The 22,594-nt window shown below is 43.1% G+C and overlaps 1 protein-coding gene across 1 annotated transcript in view; it reads left to right on the forward strand.

Annotated features, from left to right (window-relative positions):
• SIM2 (SIM bHLH transcription factor 2) overlaps nucleotides 1-13,644 on the forward strand; it is a 168,437-nt gene extending 154,793 nt beyond the window's left edge. Inside the window, exons 10-11 of the mRNA XM_040338956.1 lie at nucleotides 4,043-4,448; nucleotides 12,576-13,644. Of these exons, the coding sequence (XP_040194890.1) occupies nucleotides 4,043-4,448; nucleotides 12,576-13,300 (1,131 nt within the window). The 3' untranslated portion in view covers nucleotides 13,301-13,644. The remainder of the gene's footprint in view (nucleotides 1-4,042; nucleotides 4,449-12,575) is intronic.
• Nucleotides 13,645-22,594: the final 8,950 nt, after the last annotated feature.

Genomic DNA, 22,594 nt, shown 5'->3' on the forward strand with positions numbered 1-22,594 from the left:
CTAAAATAATGCTGTAAGAACATGGATAAAAAGTGAAAAGTAAAAGGTGAAGGCTGTGTCCGTCCATGGACAACAGAGAAAAGGATTTTACGGTGAGTACAAAAAATCTTATTTTTTTCCCATTTCAGATAGAGTAAGGCCCCATACACACTATTAGATTTTCTGTGGGTTTTTGTCTTCAGATTTACCAAAACCATGTAGTGCTATAAAGGTGTTATACCTCAAAAGGGTTAAGATGGAATTCTACTGCTGTTCTGAATCATAAAGTGTAGGTAAAATGTGTGCATGCTGAAAGTGAGGCTCTGATACATGTGTTCAGTTCAACAGCTTTCTTATCTAATCTTTATTACAAGCCGGATCAAGCTCTTTTCACACACATCATGATACGTCACTATTATGTTAATATGAATCTAAAAAGCACATCTGATTGGCTGAAATACAAAAACATGATGATTAAGCTTGGTTGTCCTCTGGTCTGTCTTCACTTCCGCATTTTTCAGGATGCGTGGGAGAAGGGGGTATCCGCCATTTCTGTCTTCTCCAGTCTTTTCAATGGGAGGGGGTGTTATTAGAGGGCATATTAAGTCAGGAAAAGTTACAGCAGTTGTGTACATATGAAATCAATTTAGGGCCAGATTCAGGTAGATCAGCGTAACTTTGCCCGGGCGTAACGTATCCGATTTACGTTACGTCTCCGCAACTTAGACGGGCAAGTGCTGTATTCTCAAAGCACTTGCTCTGTAAGTTGCGGCGGCGTAGCGTAAATCGGCCGGCGTAAGCCCGCCTAATTCAAATTTGGATCAGGGGGGCGTGTTTTATGTAAATGTACTGTGACCCGACGTGATTGACATTTTTCCCGAATGGCGCATGCGCCGTCCGTGGAATTTCCCAGTGTGCATTGCTCCAAAGTACGCCGCAAGGACGTCATTGGTTTCGACGTGAACTTAAATGACGTCCAGCCCCATTCACGGACGACTTACGCAAACAACTTAACTTTTTCGAATTTCGACGCGGGAACGACGGCCATACTTAACATTGGTACGCCGCACTTATGCCACCATATAGCAGGGGTAACTATACGCCGGGAAAAGCAGAGCGTAAACAGAGTAACTTTACTGCGTCGGCCGGGCGTACGTTCGTGAATTTGCGTATCTAGCTGATTTACATATTTTGACGCGTAAATCAGCGTAAACGCCCCTAGCGGCCAGCAAAAAATAGCAGTTACGATCCGATGGCGTAAGAGACTTACGCCTGTCGGATCTAATTGATATCTATGTGTAACTGATTCTAAGAATCAGGCGCATAGATACGACGGCGTATCTGGAGATACGCCGTCGTATCTCCACTGAGAATCTGGCCCATAGACTTTATAGTATAGAAAATATGCATAGAAAAGAGGCATTTTCTGGTTATCATTATGCTCATCACATTCCTTCACAGTGCAAGGGCCAGCCTGGTTGCATACAGATTGAAACTCTTAAGGTTTGACCTCATATTATATGGTTTTGGTAAATCTGAAGACAAAAATCTGCAGAAAATCTAATAATGTGTATGGGGCTTTAGGGAGGGTTTTAACCCCTATCAGATTTTTTCTTGGGAGGAGATTTACCTTCACTTCCTGCCCTATAGACAAAACAGTAAGTGAGAAGAAAAGTGAATTCCTTGGGGCCCTTCAGGTCACCAGAACTAGTGTCTCCATTGGAAGATTTCCCCTCTATTACTTTTCTCAGGACAATCCAAAATGTGACATTTTCTTTTACTTTCACTTTCAATGATAATGGTAAGGAAAAAAGGGGGGGTTAAGCTGCGCTAATGAAACCCAGACTGGGTGAACCAGTCCACACAAAATATGGGTATTGCTCCAACCCTAGAGGGGTGAGCAATGGTATAGGACAGTCCACACTTAGTGATTAAAGACGGAAAAAAACTTTTAATCACTAAGTGTGGACTGTCCTATACCATTGCTCACCCCCCTAGGGTTGGAGCAATACCCATATTTTGTGTGGACTGGTTCACCCAGTCTGGGTTTCATTAGCGCAGCTTAACCCCCCCTTTTTTCCCTATACATATTTTTGTGCATCTGCACATGAGCTGCTGCTTCCCTATTTATTGTGTTAATTTCCACTTGTATCGATAAGCGCAATTTTTTCTTTTCGTGTAATGATAATGGTAAACAGGACAAATGGAGAGGGTGAATCTTCCTAGTGGGGAAACAGATAGCAATAAAAATCTAATAGGTATTTTAATTAGATTGACTAATACACTTTGGTTTCTGCAGTTCTTTATTTCAAAATGGAAATCCCATTTCTGAAGTGTTTCTATGCTCGTTGCACTCCTGTGGCCCATTTTCAGCAGACAGCGGGCAGAAGCCCGCTGTCAGCTGACGTCACAGAGCCGGTCCAGGCTTGGGAAAGATCGTAACCATATGGTCAAGATCCACCCAGATGCCTGGCCTGGCAGCGGGCTCAGCCTCTCAGCAAGCCAGGGCCAACTACTCCTGCCCCCTCCACAATCAAGTGCTTCATTGAGCATGGGGGGGGGGGGTGCAGAACAGAGAGCCAGGGACTGACAGGCACCAGCAGTCTGCTCCTGAAGCACTGAGAACTGAGCAGTGTTTGATCGCTTAGTTCTCAGCATTAGAGCTGGCGGGGGACAGATGCAGCATCAGTTCGATGCTACATACACCTAGGTAAGTATGATTTCTAAAAAAACAAAACAAAAACAAAACTTCTCTTTTAATATGTGTCTGAAGTTCTACAAAAAAAAAAAAAAAATGTGAGCGTACTTTGACAGTACTACATTGGAGAGAAGAAAGATATCATCATTTTTAATAAAAACAATGTTAAAAACAAATTGGGCCGAGTGGTCTCAAAATCTGCCTGAAGTTCACACTTTACTGGAACCATATTACAAAATGATTTGATTTTGAGATAAAAATCTGTGGCTTTCACAACTTCCAAGGTCATTTGTACATTAGTTCTGAACTCTATTCATCTTTAAATAAAAAACTACTATGTGGATTTTTCATGTACTGTGTATTACATTGGTGCAAATGCAGTAGGAGGAGTAAGCCTCCATGTTAGAGTCAAAAACTCCAGCATGGAAATTTCCCCTAGAGACAGGCATGACTGGCCATCGGGACTACCGGGAGTTTCCCGGTGGGCCGATGGCTCAGTGGGCCGGTTTGAGCGACAGCCTGTCAAAGTAGAGGCTGCATGGCCCACGCAGTCATTACTTTGAGCACTGTTATACTGCAAGGGTGGACTGACCTATTGGCACTGTGGGGCCCCATGACAGCTGCAACACTAGCACTTGAAGCAGCTGCAATAGGACCTCTCACAGTGTGCCTTTCCCCGCCGGCCCCTCCTCCTTCACTTCCGTCCACCCCAGGTGCTTGTAAATGACATCATCCGAGATGGATGAGAAGAGCGGAGGGGCTGGCAGAGAGTAGCGCGCCATGAGGTCTTATTGCAGGCATCGGGTTAGGCTCCATGATACTCTCCTGTTCCCCCACTGTGTCCTTCAGTCCCCACGCTGTCCTCCACCCCCACTGTATCCTCCAGCCCCCATGCTGTCCCCCCTGTCCTCCAGCCCCCACACTGTCCCCCTCTATCCTCCACCCCCCACGCTGTCCCACTGTGTCCTCCACCCCCACTGTATCCTCCAGCCCCCATGCTGTCCCCCCTGTCCTCCAGCCCCCACACTGTCCCCCACTATCCTCCACCCCCCAACGCTGTCCCACTGTGTCCTCCACCCCCACACTGTCCCCCTCTATCCTCTACCCCCCACGCTGTCCCCCTCTGTCCTCCACCCCCCACGCAGTCCCCCTCTGTCTTCCACCCCCCTGTGTCCTCCATCCACCACAGTGTCCCCCTGTATATATATATATATATATATATATATATATATATAGTGTTTTTGTGCGTTTTTCAAAATTAAAGTGGGCTGGTCTGGATGATGTCCAGGGCCAAATTTTTGTCCCAGTCCAGCCCTGCCTAGAGATACTATTTGATTAATCAATGCATCGTCTTTCTTCCAGCAGCAGTACAATTCCTTCCATGGAGATAAGCTGGACATTGCACAGTTTGGAAACTGGAAAGGAGGTCCAACAACAAACGCCGCCACTAACCAAGAACCAAGCAACCACACGGAAAACAGTGAACTTTTATACCCTGCCCCCTACAGCATACCATTCCCTTACCACTACGGACACTTTCCAATGGACTCCCACGTGTTAAGTGGCAAAAAACGAGAAGTGATGCCTTCTAGGTTTGGACAGAGTCAAGGGTCGCCATGTGAGGTGGCGAGATTTTTCTTTGGCGCGATACAAACGGGGGGAGAGTGTCACTGGCATTACTCTAATCCCATAGTGCCAAATTCACCACCAAAAACTGTTCATGATCAGCCTGCAAGTCAGACGTGTCACAACCTCCCTCAAAATTATGATGGTAAGTTATTTTCTACATCCAGATATCTGTTCTGAATGACTAAATACAATAAATACCTTGTGTGTGTTCATTGATAAGGTCCACACTTTATTTCTAATGATTGATGGAACTCTTGTCTGTAATGGTTAGAGCCAGACGAAACGTATTGAAAATTAAATATACATATGAATTGGTACTTGATGCAAATCGAGTACCAATAGTGATATAAAGCAGCGCTGCTTTATATCACTATTGGTACTCGATTTGCATCAAGTACCAATTCATATGTATATTTAATTTTCACTTCATCTATTTAATAGCTGCAGTTCTTTTTAAGAGCATTTTCTTTTATTATTCACTTACCTCCAGTTGAGCGCAGTGGTGGTGGTTCAGCCAGACGGCCCCCTATATATATATATTTCTTCCACCTTTTTTCTCAGACGAAAGGTATTGCCTATATTTTCACTTTCGTATACTATCCATGGCTAACACGGTGAAACACTTTACATTTAAAGAGCATAAAAGATTGTGAACGCCAAAGTGAGCCTTATTTTTGCAGAACCATTAATGGCTGTGGACCACCGAGCTGTCATACGGTCCGTGTTCATCCGATCCCCCCATAGGGGAGAGCGGAGAAAAGACAGGGCGGTCCCTGCACAGTGTGCGGGGACCGCCCTGTCATCCGCCGGCTCAGCGGGGATCCACGGAGCGATCCCCGCTGAGCAAGCGGAGGTGCACGGGGCGGATCATTACTGATCCGCCCAGTGTGAAAGAGGCCCAAGGCGTTAAAGTTAAACCACCAAAAAGCTGGTCTAAGTCATGTTAGGGTATGGACGTCGGAAGTGCCGTCGGATTTTACGTAGTTTACGCAAGACGTACGTGAATGGAGCTGGGCGTAAGTGAGGTTTCACGTCGTACGCATTGAGCCGTCGTATCGTAGGGAGTATTTGCGACGTGATTCTGAGCATGCACGCGCATGCGCCGTTCGTTCGGCCATGCATTCACATGGGGTCACGATTCATTTGAATACAAAACGCCCACTGCCTTGCTGCTTTGAATTAGGCGGGTTTACGCTGGCCCATTTACGTTACGCCGGCGTACATATGGGAGCAAGTGCTTTGTGAATACAGTACTTGCCTCTCAATGTTACGTCGGCGTAGCGCATATGAGATGCGCTACGCCTAACTAAAGATGCGCCCGTCTCTGAATCTGGCTATTTATGTTTACATATGTCATTAGTACAGCGACCGTGTATATATTTTTTTAGCACTGATCACTGTATTAGTGTTATTGGTCCCCACAAAATGTCAAGTGTCAGTGGCAATATCACAGTCCCACTATAAGTCTCTGATCGCTGCCATTACTCTAAAAAAATAAATAAAAAATCCCATTGTTTGTAGACACTATGGGCCAGATTCACAGTGAGATTACGCCATCGTATCTACTGATACGCCGGCGTACTTTCAAATTTGCCGCGTCGTATCTTTATTTTGAATTCTCAAACAAAGATACAACGGCATTTGGCTAAGATCCGACAGGCGTATGGCTTCGTACGCCTTCGGATCTTAGGATGCAATACTTTGGCGCCCGCTGGGTGGAGTTCACGTCGTTTTCCGCGTCGGGTATGCCAATTAGCTGTTTACGGTGATCCACGAAGGTACGCGCGGTCGTCGCATTCTCTTACGTCGTCGCTAGTCGGCTTTTCCCATCGTAAAGTTGCGAGTGCTATTTCAATGGCTTATATTTAGACTAGCCATGTTAAAGTATGGCCGTCGTTCCCGCGGCGAATTTGAATTTTTTTATTTTTTTGAACGCACGTCGCCGTTCAAAAAATTACGTCGGTGCGACGTCATTTCGCGCAAAGCACGGTGGGAAATTTCAAAACGGAGCATGCGCAGTACGTTCTGTGCGGGAACGCGCCTAATTTAAATAATACACGCCTCATTTGAATTAGACGGGCTTGCGCCGGACGGCTTTACGCTACGCCGCCGCAAGTTTACAGGCAAGTGCTTTGTAAATCAAGCACTTGCGCGGAAAACTTGCGGCGGTGTAACTTAAATGTAATGCGTTACGCCAACGCAGATATACCTGAATCTGGCCCTATAACTTTTTTCACCAAAAATATGTAGCAGAATACATATTGGCCTACATTTATGAAGAAATTAGTTTTCTTTTTTCAATTTAAAAAACTTGATTTTTTTTTTTTAACCACTTCAGCCCGGACCATTTGGCTTCCCAAAGACCAGAGCACTTTTTGCGATTCGGCACTGCATCGCTTTAACTGACAATTGCGACGTTGTACCCAAACAAAATGTATGTTTTTTTTCCCACAAATAGAGCTTTCTTTTGGTGGTATTTGATCACCCGTGTGCTTTTTATTTTTTGCGCTATAAACAAAAGAAAGGGGTTTTTGGGACTTTAAATGAGATGCGTTTTTAAACAAATAGTAGTATAAGTAAAATAGTAAACGTTTATAACCAGGCTCATACATACCACCCAAACAGCAAGACTGACACCCCGCATCACCGATCGCCGGGCGCCCGCCGGCATGAAATCCTGCAGGACGTCAATAGACGTCCAGTCAGGATTTCACAACCACTTCCCGGACGTCAATTGACTATTGACCAGGCGGGAAGAGGTTAAAGGGGACGTATATATACGTCCATATGCCCAGGTGAGCCATTCTGCCCACGTATATAGTCGTGCAGTGGTCGCCAAGTGGTTAAAGACCGCAGAGGTGATTAAAAAAAAAAAAAACGCAAAAGAAAGTGCTATTTGTGGTAAAATTACATCAATTTTGTTTGGGTACAGCGTTGCACGATCGAGCAATTGTCAGTTAAAGTATCGCCAAAAATGGCCTGGTCATGAAGGGGGGGATGCCAATGTCAATCCACTCCGCACGTCAAATAATATCTACATGTTAATCTTTCAAGTAATTGTTCCACATCACCGAATTTGCAGAATTGTTGTTGTAGCGATTACTCACTGTCATATTTCCGTGGTGGAAAGTGTCAGATTCCTGGACACGATTCATTAGCCAGCAAAGCCGTGGTTTTGTGACTCGAAGGTTAATATTTGATCAGTGTTACCTCTCGGCTTCCTCCAAACAAACACAGCAGATAAAGCATCCTCCAGCTAATTTTATAAATGGGAAAACTGCTGGGCATCCATCAAACTCTCACGGCGCTGCGACTTGACCAAACACTCCATGATGTAATTATTGATGTGGAGTGTAGATCAGAGCGTGAGGAATGTAATGCAGAGCAGGCCTGTGTGATGATGACGACGGGGTTATCACAGATTGCTGTATCACGAGAGCCTAGAAAACTGCTACAGTGTGAAACTTAAACAAACAGACAAGTGCTGAATGTAATGTTCCAATTAGTCCTGGATTTGCAAGGAGGTCCCTTTAGGCCCCTGCTGAGTGCGGCAAAGATTTAGAGGGAACATCAGGCTGTTCCTTTTTTAATATTTTTTTAAAGCATGTTTAACCACTTAAGACCCGGACAAATATGCAGGTAAAAGGACCAGGCCCCTTTTTGCGATTCGGCACTGCGTCGCTTTAACTGACAATTGCGCGGTTGTGCGACGTGGCTCCCGAACAAAATTGGCATCCTTTTTTTCCCACAAATAGAGCTTTCTTTTGGTGGTATTTGATCACCTCTGCGGTTTTTATTCTTTGCGCTATAAACAAAAATAGAGCGACAATTTTGAAAAAAATTCAATGGGCCAGATTCTCGTAGAATCCACGGCGGCGTAGCGTAAGCCATTTACACTACGCCGCCGCAAATTACTGGAGCAAGTGGCGTATTCTCCAAGCACTTGCTCCGTATTTTGCGGCTGCGTAGTGTAAATGGCCCGGCGTAAGGCCGCGTAATTCAAAGGGGGCGGCTTGTATTTAAATTAAGCGTGCCCCCACGCCGATCGAACTGTGCATGCACCGGGCGTAAAAATAGCCCAGTGCGCATTCTCCAGCTCACAACGGAAAACGTCAATGACGCCGACGTGAGCGTCATTGACGTAAAGTCCTATTCGCAAACGACTTAGGAAAACGACGTAAACAACGGAAAAAGTCGACGCTGACCCGACGCCATACTTAACATGGCATACGACGGACGTTCGTAAACTTGCCCCTCCTATAGCAGGGGCAAGTTTACGCTTACGGAAACGTCGTAAATTCACTGCGTCGTCCGCACGTACGTTCGGGAATCTCGCGTAAATAGCTAATTGGGGAAAACGACGAGGCGACACCTAGCGGCGGGAAAAAAAATTGCATTCAAGATCTAACAGCGTAAGAGCCTTACGCCTGTCAGATCTAATGGATATCTATGCGTAACTGATTCTAATAATCAGTCGCATAGATACGACGGCCCAAATTAGGACTTACGACGGCGCAAATGGCGTTGCGCCGTCGTAAGCCCTTTGAGAATCTGGGCCAATATTTTTTACTTTTTGCTATAATAAATATTCCCCCAAAATTATATAACATTTTTTTTTCCCTCAGTTTAGGCTGAAACGTATTCTTCTACCTATTTTTGGTAAAAAAAAATTGCAGTCAGCGTTTATCGATTGGTTTGCGCAAAATTTATAGCGTTTACAAAATAGGGGATAGTTTTATTGCATTTTTATTAATACTTATTTTTTTAATACTAATGGCGGCGATCAGCGTTTTTTTTTTCATGACTGCGACATTATGGCGGACACTTCGGACAATTTTGACACATTTTTGGGACCATTGTCATTTTCACAGCAAACAGTGTTATAAAAATGCATTGTTTACTGTGAAAATTACAATTGCAATTTAGGAGTTAACCACTAGGGGGCACTGTAGGGGTTAAGTGTGACCTCATATGTGTTTCTAACTGTAGGGGGGCGGGGCTGGACGCGTGACGTCATTGATAATCGTTCCCTATATCAGGGAACAGACGATCAAAGACACTGCCACAACGCGCTCACGACCCCACGGCTGGGCTTAAGGAATCACGTACGGGTACGTGATTGTGCCCAGCCGTGCCATTCTGCCGATGTATATCGGCGTGAAGTGGTCCTTAAGTGGTTAAATCTAAGAAACATGAAGATAATATATTTTGCAGATATCGGTCTACAAATGTGGTGGCTGTATTCGTTTCTTTTTAAGGCCCCTTTCAGCAGGGAAATCTGTCTGCTGATCCGCGCTTAGCAGTAGGGTTGCCACCTTTTCTTCAAGTCCAACTGGAACACTTTAGTGGCGCACAGCAATTTTTTTTTATAGTATAAACTATACATATATTTACATATATATACATAACTATACATATAACTATACATATATTTTTCTATTAAATAACATTTCTAATCATATGAAGTCGCTCCATAGAGGGTAATGTATGGTTCTATTGGGTCCACCTAAAAATTCGACAGGCTAACTCGGTTGGTCTTCTAATCTCTTCACCAAGTGAACACGCCGCCACCACAATAGGTTGGACTCTTACCAAAGAGCCTGGACCCTTTATTATGAAGGGTCAAACAGGCTTGATGAATATGTCCCAGTAGGGGTCATCAGCATGGGATGTACAAAGGAACCACGTAAGGAACAGTTTCAGAGCATCCAGGGGACTCCACCCAAATGACGATCGTGTAGTCAGATCCAAATGAAACATAAAACGCTGGATAATGTAAAACCTCTTAAGGGTTTGCATGTAATATAAAATATTGCACTTACACGTATCCATAGTAAAAACGGCATTGCATGGTAAAAAAGGAAGGCGGCCGCCACAGAACATCCAAACATGTAAAATGCGCGATAACAGGAACATACAACTCCGCTCGACCGGTTTCATCAACAAAAGGACTTTTTCAGGGGCATCAAGGCCTTTTGTCGATGAAACCAGTCGGGCTGAGCTGTATGTTCCTGTTATCGTGCATTTTACATGCTTGGATGTTCCTTTTTCACCATCCAATGCGGTTTTCATTTTGGATAGGTGTAAGTGCAATACTTTGTATTAAATGCAACCCTTAAGAGGTTTTACACTATCCAGCGTTTTATGTTTTATTTGGATCTGACTACACGATCGTCGTTTGGGATGCTCTGGAGCTGTTCCTGACCTGGTTCCTTTGTACATCCCCTGCTGATGACCCCTACGGGACATATTCATCAAGCCTATTTGACCCTTTGTAATAAAGGATCCACGCTCTTTGGTAAGAGTCCAACCTATTGTGGTGGTGGCGTGTTCACTTGGTGAAGGGATTGGATAATCTTATCCACAGTTCAATAATGGCGTTTGCCATTTGACCATATGGTCTATTTGAGAAACTGATTTTTCTGGACTGCTTATTTATTTATCATTTTGTTTTTAGTATTTTTAATATCAATCACTGAAGCGCAACACACCTTTATTTTGTTTCTTGTTTTTTTGTGGTAATATTTCACATTTGTGATGTTGTTGTTTTTTCGCACTGCATTATCTTCTCACATGCACAGTATTATTTTTGTATTTATTGACCCGTTTGGTCTGTCTGTGTGAAAGGGGCCTTTTTTGCCTTATTTTCACCTGTTTTGTAATATGGAGTACAACTGCTCTTTAATCCATTACTGCTTGGATATTGGTTTAGTGACCTCAAATGAACAGCATACAATTCACACTGGGCCCCCAGGGTTGCTAGAAAAGCCTTCTTGGAGGCACGCCCATCCTGGCATAGCCAATACCTGCTGACAGTCCTCTGTACACCTTCTTTAAGATTTACCCCAACAACCCCACTCTACCCCCTTTGAATATAAGTTTTGTTTCCTTTTATATAGGTTAGACTTAGGAGAGGACCACTAGAGGGCTAATAAAAGCCATCTCTTTAAGGTGGTGGTACAAAGCTTGAAGTTACAAACACTTCAGCTTAGTTTAGAGATGTGTGGATTGAGAGGGGGGCTTTACCTACAGGAGGGGTGTCCCATCGTCAAGCAACCCAATGACAGGGGATGTGAATAGACCCAAAAATTCATAAAATCATTAAACTACTACAGGTTTTCCCCTAAGGGAAATCTAAAAAAAATAAGGCCCAACTGACTACATGTTGATCCAGCCTGGTCCACCAGCAGAGAAAAGTAGGAAAGACTCTCTCAGTGATAAAACTGTTTCTGGGCTTCCCACCAACACATTATATTTGCCAAAGTTTCCATGGTGCTCCTCAACTGGCAGAAGCAGGCTGTTATTTACCTAGGGCCATCTTAATAGCATTATGGGCCCCTAGGCAAAATGATGCACTGGGGCCCCACCAGCTTGCCCCAATTTACGCGCGTACCTTCAAAAAATAAAGTATAAACAGTTTAATTGAATTAAACATATATTCATTAGTACTTTCAATAAAATCAATTTTACAAAAGGAAAACATTCCATAAATCAAAGACTAGTCAAGACAAAGGGCACAGTACAGAGGGGAATGCAGAAGGGCACAGTACAAGGGGTCAGGAGGTCATAGTATAGGTTCTGGGATGTTTCCCGGGACACTACCATATCGGGACAGTTTAGTAAAAAGCATGACTGTCCAAGCAAATCCAGGACAGTTGGCAAGTATGATGTAATGCAAGATTATTGTGGGGGCCCCTCATGTACCTGGTGCCCCTGGGCAGTGCCCAGGAGTTCCCTTGCATTAAGATGGCCCTGTATTTACCCCCAAAGTCTCATAAGCCTCCCCGGCTCACAGCTATGGGGAGATCTAATGGCCTAAGTGCAAGTTACAACGGGCCGGCCACCTATGCACCCTATCCTACACATCTTTTGACCCTGCCAGTAATATACCTCCTGTACTATGTTGCCAATGCTCACTCACTGTCCAAGGAAGAGGAAAGCTGTCACACTAGAACAGGAATACAACATATGGGGAGATGTTCTGTAGCACAAAGAATAGCCAAGAACAATGCAAACTCGTTACAGTAAGCACCTGCAGTGGGCACACATAGTTATCAGATCACAAGATTTCTATCACAATCAATAGGTATTTTTTACACTTTTCAAACAGATATAGCAAAATGCCTTTGGTAGTATAGTTAACAGACCAAAAGGGAGACTATAAGACAAGTTCCTTGTTAAAGTTTATATACACTTCACATTGTATTTCTTTTTTGGTAAAGCATGTTGCGTTAACCTAACTAATAAAATGTGTTTGTCTAAACCCTAGCAACAGCCAAGCGGTACAGCTCTGGAGAAAGCTCATCCGATGGATTCACAGGCTGTTCTTCATCCTCATCCTCGAGAGCCAACCTCCGTTATAAAGATGAACTCTACTGCTCCACAAATATGAAGAACAGCAAGCTGGAGAACAGAGGCACCACCAACTATCACACAGTGAAGGAGGAAAACAAGTTGGACTTTAGTAGGTACCAGCAGGAAAAAACGATCGTCAGCGAAAAGCACTTTTCAAACTCCTTGAACAATTCTCTGCTGCCAAAATCCGAATGCCTTCACGCAAAGACTGTAGGACAATTGAGCCACCTGCTCCCTAGGCCGGTGGTCTACGAGCAGACAAGAAGGGTCTGTATGAAGGAGCCTAGATATGGGCCTGTCGGTCTGCATCAGACCGGCTATCATGAACTGGAAAATGACAGAACAACGCAAAAATATCCCCACCACAACTCCGAACACGAGCACTTCAAATCCCGTAGCCAAGTCCCTTATGTACCTCTTAATTACCACCATGTGTTATCCAAACATGGAACTTGTCAGGCTTCATCGTGCACAGAGCCTGAACACGGCACAGAAAACTATGGCTATTCCTCAGAGGAAATTAACTCGTTTATTTACAAAAACCAAAGTCCTTCGTCCATGTCTTCTCCAGAAACCCACCGTGAAACTGCACTTCCCCACTATATTGGGACTTCTGTCATTATAACCAATGGAAGGTGACAGCGGTCCCTAGGGTTTTTCTTTTTTCTATTTGTTGATTGGAACGGGAAAAAATATGGAAAAACAATCTAACTGGAATTATTTACTCGGAAGCATGAGTGAGACCAGTGACCAATCCTTACTAAGCGTAGCCGAAGGTCGTCAAAGGACAGACGTGCATGTTTTCTTGCCAAGCCATGTGTAATAGAACCTGAAAGGTCAGGAATACACAACTAGCCTGAGAGCGGCATTGTTACAGATTAATCTCTGGTGTAGGCCATGCCATTTAAGAAGTCATGTGCCAGATCATATTTTCCCCTACTCCACTGCTGGATGAATAGAAAGGCAGGATTCTTAGATGTACACCTTCATACTTCATTACATAGAGGAAAAGTTTCCTCTCTCTCCTCAAACAACCCATATTATTTAATCCCCTATTACCCCAGAGAAAATTTAATTTTCAAAGAGTAAATCCAGACGAATGTGAAAAGCTAAAATTAGGCTACCCACAGACATAATATAACAGACTTAAAGGAGAAGTAGTGTATTTTACGTTATTACAACAACATCAACCTGGAGGTAACTTTGAACACGACTCCCCTTTTTTTTTTTCCCCTTGCTCTTCCTAAAATTTTACATGTCTCTATTTCTTAAACAGATATACGGAAAGGCAGAACTAGCAGTGAAGGGAAGCTATATATTGTATTTTAGTACGTATCACTCAAGAGCAGTCTGGAGCCATCCCAGAGGCCTGCCTACAGCCTCATAATGCAGAAGAGCATGCCCCCCACCTGCATAATGCGGTGCCTGCTGGCAACCATGTAACCCATCAGGCCTGTACATGGCCAATTATAGGGCCTATGCAAATATAGATTTTGAAAACTTCCATTAGAGTTTTAAGAGGGCTCTGAGCTGTGCTAGCAGATATAAAAATTATAGGTATATCTTGAAAGCGAATGCAGCCTGATTTCTAATAAAGCCATTTTTTTTCTGGGAACCCTGAAATAAGATCATCATTTCAGCTTCAAAGATATAAATAAAAAAAAGAAAGCATTTACTTGTTTGCAAAAATATATATCTTATACCAGGGCCTTTTTTCTCAGAAAATAGGTACAGGAAATCTAACACATACCCATCATAAGACCCCACCCCCACACCCTCCACACTGCATTAAATAGTAGGTGTGGTCAAATGTCACTAACGGTGGGAGGGCCTTAAAGAAGTGCATTACATACAGAGTGCAGAGTTCGGGATGGGGGGTTACAAACAGAGTGCAGTGTTCGGGGGTGCACTGCATACAGTGTACAGAGTTCAGCCTTTTTTTTAACAGTTGCTCACCTCTGCATCCCCCATTCACCTCTGACCTCTGCATACACTTGTAAATACAGAAGCCGGACTTCTGTGTTTACAAGTGACAGTGGTAAGCAAGGAGCAGAGGGCCTGAGCCAGAGGTGGTGGAACTGAGCTCCACCAAGTTCCAGCTGGAAAAAAAAAAGCTTAGTTTAGTCTTATAAACGATATTGTCAAATGTATTGGGAAGCCTGCCTTTACACGCACATGAACTTTAATGGCATCCCAGCTGTAGGGTTCAATATTGAGTTGGCGCACCCTTTGCATCTATAACAGTTTCAACTCTTCTGGGAAGGCTGTCCACAAGGTTTAGGAGTGTGTCTATGGGAATGTTTGACCATGTTTCCAGAAGTACATATGTGAGGTCAGGCACTGATGTTGGACCAGAAGGCCTGGCTTGCAGTCTCCAGTCTAATTAATCTGTGCAGGCCAGTCAAGTTCCTCCACCCCAAACTCACTCATCCATGTCTTTATGGACCTTGCTTTGTGCACTGGTCCATATCATTTGGTGGAGGGGGGATTATGATGTGGGGTTGTTTATCAGGGGTTGGGTTTGGTCCCTTAGTTACATTGAAAATAACTAGTAAGGCGTCAGCATACCAAGACATTTTGGACAATTGTATGCTCCCAACTTTGTGGGAACAGTTTGGGGATGGAGCCTTCCTGTTCCAACATGTGTACCAGTGCACAAGCAAGGTCCATTAAGACATGGATGAGCGAGCGTCCTGACATCAGCCCAATAGAACACTGTTGGGATGAATTAGAACGGAGACTGCGAACCAGGGCTTTTCTTTCACATCAGTGGCTGACCTCACAAATGTGCTTCTGGAAGAATGGTCAAATATTCCTATAGACACACTCCTAAACCTTGTGGACAGCCTTCCCAGAAGAGTTGAAGGTGTTATAGCGGAAAAGGGTGGGCCAACTCAATATTGAACCCTGCGGACTAACCCTGGGATGCGATTTACTTGTTTACAGAAATATATATCCTATAGGTCCTTCTGTCTGAAACTGGAATGGCGCAAGAGCTGTCACAGGCCAGAGAAACACAGCAGAGCCCTAAATATAGCAGAGTCTACTATTTAGACAAGAGGCCACCGATGAAGTGTCTATACATGAATCCAGTTGGGTTATTGTAGTCTGCCCTGCACATAGCTTGCTTCTCATTTTTATTATTAAATGTCCCATTGTATATTTCAGTGATCCTAGTGATCTTGGCATCCTTGCAAAAGCATTGATCTTAATGGCAGTTCTCATCTATGAATAAGGATTGGCATTAAAGGAAGTCTTTTGCTTTTCCACATTTATGAGAGCGTGGAGTAGGAAGCAGAGCCTGCTTTTGTAATGAGTGAATATGACCCCCCATGTTAACATATATTTCCATATACATATAAGATTACAATAATAAAAAATTATTAAAACATTTTTTTTTAAATTAAGCCGACCACATTCAGTTTATTTGGCTCCATGAGATTTTCATTGGACAGAGAGAAAAAGAGCAGTCGGTGGTGTTTAGCACTAAAGTCGGTGAGAAAAGTCCCTAGTAAAGTAAATTTTATTTCAGTGAGGCACGCAGAGGACAGTTTTCTTACAAAGGTATTGCTGCTTTGGGACTCTGAAATAGCTGACTGGTAAACTTTAAATCACATGATGCATCAGTACATTTTAAGTATTGCACGCCCTTACTGTCAGTTAAGAAGCGATCCAATACCAGAGAAGAGGAAGGTGAAGTATTGTGGTAAGGTTTACACAGTACAAGTAAAAACTATTGTAGGAAACTTATCTGAAATTTACTTTAAGACAGAGGTCCAAAAGTTCAAAAAGGTTAAGTGGATTATTAAAGGTAGAGAAAAAAGAACATAAATAATATAACAAAAATGTAATTGGTCAAAAGGAATATATAAAACTCAGAACTGGAGTTACACTTTTATGTTTGGTATTTTAAATTGACCATATCACATTGACAGTCCTAGTTACAGTAAGGGAAAAAAGTATTTAAACCCCTGCTGATTTTGTACGTTTGCCCACTGACAAAGAAATGATCAGTCTATAATTTTAATGGTAGGTTGAGAGACAGAATAACAACAAAAATATCCAGAAAAATTAATTTCAAAAAAGTTATAAATTGATTTGCAATTTAATGAGTGAAATAAGTATTTGACCTCTTCGCGAAACATGACTTGGTACTTGGTGGCAAAACCCTTGTTGGCAATCAGAGGTCAGACGTTTCTTGTAGTTTGCCACAAGGTTTGCACACATCTCAGAAGGGATTTTGTCCCACTCCTCTTTGGAGATCCTCTCCAAGTCATTAAGGTTTCGAGGCTGATGTTTGGTAACTCAAACCTTCAGCTCCCTCCACATATTTTCTCTGGGATTAAGGTCTGGAGACTGGCTAAGCCACTCCAGGAACTTAATGTTCTTCTTCTTGAGCCACTGTTTTGTTGCCTAGGCTGTGTGTTTTGGGTCATTGTCATGCTGGAATACCCATCCATTACCCATTTGCAATGCCCTGGCTGAGGGAAGGAGGTTTTAACTTAAGATTTGACGGTACATGGTCCCGTCCATCGTCCCTTTGATGCAGTTAAGTTGTCCTGTCCCCTTAGCAGAAAAACACCCCCAAAACATAATGTTTCCACCTCCATGTTTGATGTTGGGGGTGGTGTTCTTGGGGGTCATAGGCAGCATTCCTCCTCCTCCAAACATGGTGAGTTGAGTTGATGCCAAAGAGCTTAATTTTGGTCTCATCTGACCACAACACTTTTACCCAGTTCTCCTCTGAATCATTCATATGTTCATTAGCGAACTTCAGATGGGTCTGTACATTTGCTTTTCTTAGCAGGGGGACCTTGCGGGCGCTGAAGGATTTCAGTCCTTCACAGCATAGTGTGTTACAAATTGTTTTCTTGGTGACGATGGTCCCAGCTGCCTTGAGATCAATGACAAGATTCTCCCGTGTAGTTCTGGGCTGATTCCTCACCGTTCTCATGATCATTGAAACTCCACAAGGTCTTGCATGGAGCCCCTGACCGAGGGAGATTGACAGTTATTTTGTGTTTCTTCCATTTGCGGAAAAAATCGCACCAACTGTTGTCACCCTCTCACCAAGCTGCTTGGCAATGATCTTGTAGCCCCATTCCAGCCTTGTGTAGGTCTACAATCTTGTCCCTGACATCCTTGGACAGCTTTTTGGTCTTGACCATGGTGGAGAGATTGGAATCTGATTGCTTCTGTGGACAGGTTTCTTTTATACAGGCAGCAAGCTGAGAATAGGAGCACTCCCTTTAATAGAGTGCTCCTAATCTCAGCTCATTACCTGTATAGAAGATACCTGGGAGGCAGAAATCATGCTGAATGATCGGGGATCAAATACTTATTTCACTCATTAAAATGCAAATCAATTTATAACTTTTTTGAAATGCATTTTTCTGCACATTTGTGTTGTTTTTCGGTCACTGACTGTTAAAATAAACCTACCGTTAAAATTATAGACTGATCATTTCTTTGTCAGTGGGCAAACTTACAAAATAAGCAGGGGATCAAATATTTTTTCCCTCACTGTAACTAAAACTTGGGCAAGTTTTTGGAGATGGAGGAAAGTGCTGTTTGCCAAAGCAGCCGCCTACTAGTTGCTAGTCATGTTGTCAGACGGCCTAGGGGGAAAGATGGGTCTGACCTCACAGCCATCTTTAGGACTCATACACACTGGGCGTTTTTATCGCTGCTCTTTTTTTTCTGCCTCTAAACACCCCAGCATGTTAGCCCATGTGTCCGTGTACACACAGACGTTGAGGCAGAAAAAAACCCCACTGCCAGCATGCCCAGGAGCAGCAAAAGCAGTGTTCTGGCAGCAAAAACACTTGACTCTTGTAAACCTGCATTAACGTTCGTTGCGTCAAGCGCTTGAGCATTATTCATTTCAATGCAATGACTTAATGCCCAAGCGCTTGGTGCACCTAAACACATCTTGACAAGTTTACAAGTGTCAAGCATTTTTTCTGCCAAAATACTGCTGCCAGGAGGAGTGATGGGCAAACGCTCTGTGTGCATGAGGTCTTATGCAGGCCATACATGGGTCAAATTCCAAAAAAATATATATTTTGAAAATCTGAAATTGTGTGTGTTTTATAATCACCACCACCACCATTGATTTTGAAATTTGACCAACCAAGTCTTCAATTTCACCTCACGTTGCTACAAAAAAATAATTCTTGGCTTCTACTCTGTCCAGGAATTTTATTTTCTTGCACATCTCTTTTTCAACTATATTTCTCATACGATTCTCCCATCATTGATTAGAAAATCGTAAATTTTTCAAAAAATTTCCAACATGCTGATCACTCAAATTCAATGGCAGCATGAAAATCGGCCATTGCTACAGCCCACTAATGGTGCGAAATTTGAACGCAAAATTCTTAGATAAGCTTTTAGAAAGAAAATTCTGAATGAATTCGATCCATGTATGGCTGGCCTTAGCCCACACCTAGGAAGATGGGACAAAGTACTTCATGTATTTGGCCCCCAGGGAACAGAATACATTAATAAAAATTTGTGATACACCGAAATTTCGACCACTGAAAATTATTGGCCGAAAATAGGGTTTTCAGAGTTATGCCGAAAGAAAAAAAGTGCCGATAATGGCTGCCAAAAACGCCCGCAATTTTGACGCGATTTTACCATGATTTTGCTGTTTTTACCGTGATTTGGCTGCAAGTTTACCGTGCTTATGGTGCATTTTTCATAGGTCATGTGACTCAAAATTTCTATGGGGAGGTGCGTTGTTGGTGCGGTTTGCCAAATATGCACCAAAAATGCAGCAATAAGGATTTTTAACACCGCTTCAAAAGGTGCAGATAATGGCCAAAATGTAATTGATATTAAAGGGGTTGTAAACCCTTGTTTAAAAAACAAAACAAAAAAACAACAAACATATCTATACTTACCTGCTCTGTGCAATCAGTTTGCACAGAGCAGCCCCAATCCTCTTCTTCTGGGGTGCCCCGCTGGTGTTCCAGGCCCCTCCTCTTCATCAGGTGCCCCCACAGAAAGCCTGGGGGCACCGGTGTGGGCGTGCGCCCTAGTCTCGCTGCTGCGCACATTGACACAGATGGAGGGAGAAAGACAGGGGACGGTAGCCGCACATCGTTAGATCGCATCGGACTCAGGTAAGAAAAAGGGGGGCTGTATAGAATGCATTAAGGTGGAAAACATTAAGGCTTTACAACCACTTAATATTAAATTCATGATAATAATTTTTTAGTCGAATTTAATACAATTATTTATAAAACATAATTTAAAAAAAAAAAATTATAATTTTGGTTTTGTTTTCGGCCAAGTGCATCCTGAATTTTCGGCACTTACATTTTCATTTCGGTGCACCACCAATAAAAATTAAACTGAGACCTCTTTAAATATATCAACTGTAAAAAAATAAAAAATTTAGAGATTCCAGTGACTTATCTCTCCAGTGAATGGAAGGGAGGAGAATTTACACAGAAGGGACCCAAATGGTAATAAATTCTGAAAGAGTTTCTAACCAATCCCCTTGGTGAAAAACCCCCCAAAATGGCTAGAATTGGGCTTTATGTGAACTCTCAATGGCATTATGAGATTTTGGGCTGCTGTACAAGGGCACTTGAGATGCGTTTACCATAAGTTCATAATAAAAAAAAATAAGAAAAGCACAAACTGACCCCAATTGGTCCCAGTAACCCATGTGTGTACACGACCGTATATTGCTAAGTAATTTTTCGCGCTATATGTGACGAAGCATCAGCTTAGCAGAAGAGTCCCTTGCAATTACTTTCACAAACTGGCAACTCTGTTTATTTATGAATTTTGCCCACACTTCACTTTTAGAGATTAAGTAGAATACAGGCAAGCGTGCGCCTTATTTTCCTAGATATATTGGGCAATCATTTAAATTAAAAAATAGTAATGGAAAGGCCTGTGTGCTAAGAACGCCCATTTACTCGGAGTGGGAGAAGTTAAGGTCGTGAATAATCTTAATGACCTCACCAAGCCGCTCAGCTTTTACCAGACAGTGGGGATTTGTCTCTTCATCCTATAATAACACAATATTTTGGCAGGACAGGAAACGCAAGTACCAAAGACATTTTTCCAAGGACAGATCTCGTCTGTAGAATGAGACTGCAGCTGCTCCCCGTTCAGCAATGAACAATTAGATTCTTCTGAACAAGGTAGACATGACCTAAAGCAGTAAGAATATGTATTTATACCAGCAAGGGCTGACTATGCAGCTATTAATGTGCAACAAATTCATTCAGACATTAGTCTTTACATATATCAATAAACCAAAGTGACAGAACGTTGTCTTGGGTTCCTTTATTGTGTGTATTTTTATGTGTCTAATATGTAAAAATTTCACTGATGGTAAAGAGAGCCTGTTGCCAGACCATATACTGTATATACTTGAGTATAAGCCGACCCAAGTATAAGCCGAGGCACCTAATTTTACCACAAAAAAATGTGAAAACGTATTGACTCGAGTATAAACCTAGGGTGAGAATGCAGCAGCTACTGTAAGCGGAAAAGAGGGCCAACAATGCCCATTTGCAGCTTCACTGTGCCCATTTGCACGCCTCACTGTGCCCATTGCAACCTCACTGTGCCAGAGTCCATGTACCTGAAATTCTTGACAGGCTGCCTCGGACAAGAGGACGTCTGTGATTGGCGGAACACTGAACACAGTGTCTGCTGGTAAACTGAGTCCAAGGATGAGAGAACGTCCGTGATAGGCGGAACTGTCTCTGCTGCGAAACGCCTATCCCGGAAGGGACCAGGAGGAGGCCGCGACTTTTAAACAATGTACGCCCGCTGCCTGTCAAGAATTTTAGATACACTGACTCGAGTATAAGCCGAGGGGGGTATTTTCAGCCTTAAAAAAAGGGCTGAAAAACTCGGCTTATACTCAAGTATATACGGTACATTATATTCTCAACCTTTTTTTTCAGTCACAACACCCTTCAAACGTTTGTATAATCTCCAAGCACCCCTAGTGAATTATACCTAGTTGGGCCTTCATTTGGACATCTCCTTCATTTGTTATCATAGAAAACCTAACCCAAAATAGTGGGGAAGAAAATGTCTTCAGCGGCTTCTGGCAAGGCCACTGTACATATACAGCCGGGCAGGAAAAGCATTGTTCCCTGAGGATGAAGGTGTATGTCCTCCCACAAGTGAACCCCGTGAACTTCCCCCCTGGGAGTGCAAAATCGCAGTATCGTGCTGCTGCGATCCACCTTGGTACCATGTGATTGCTATCACCAATCACAGCGATCACATGTCTAGTAGTAAACAATAACTGTCATGTACCATTGCTTACAACTGTGATCTCTGCGATTAGTCACAGTGATCACATGGTAGAGGGCCAATAACATCAGTCCTGTACCATGTGATAACTGTGGCCAATCACAGCTATCAAAATAGTAAAGAATGGCATCATGAATAGATGCCAAACACGCATAGAGAATTGATTGCTTATACAGTGATCATCACTGTAATACGCAATCATAGTGAAAAAAAAATCCAGATCACGCCCCCACCTCCAGAATTGTACAGTGTCACTATGGTAAACCTGCAATGCTCTGGTCATAGTATGTAAAAAAATGTTTTTAAATACTGTCACCAGAGCAAGTGCAGCGTATGGTGAAATTGTACTGCTGTGGCAGTGATCATGTACAATGGCTGGCTGCTCTGATATTACTGTATATCAGTGACGCAAGCCATTGTTTTTGATCATGGCCACAGCAATACAAAGTCACCAGACCACCGCCATCCACTCACAGTGTTGTTAATCTCCGCCACACAAGTCATTTTGTCCCTGTTCACCAACACACCAGTCATATTGTTCCAGACCACTGCCACACCAGCCGTATTGTCCCTGATCACCGCCACACCAGTCACAGTGTCCCTGATCACCGCCACACCAATCATATTGTCCCTATT

The sequence above is a fragment of the Rana temporaria genome, chromosome 2 (genome assembly GCF_905171775.1).
Source record: "Rana temporaria chromosome 2, aRanTem1.1, whole genome shotgun sequence".
NCBI lineage: Eukaryota > Metazoa > Chordata > Amphibia > Anura > Ranidae > Rana > Rana temporaria.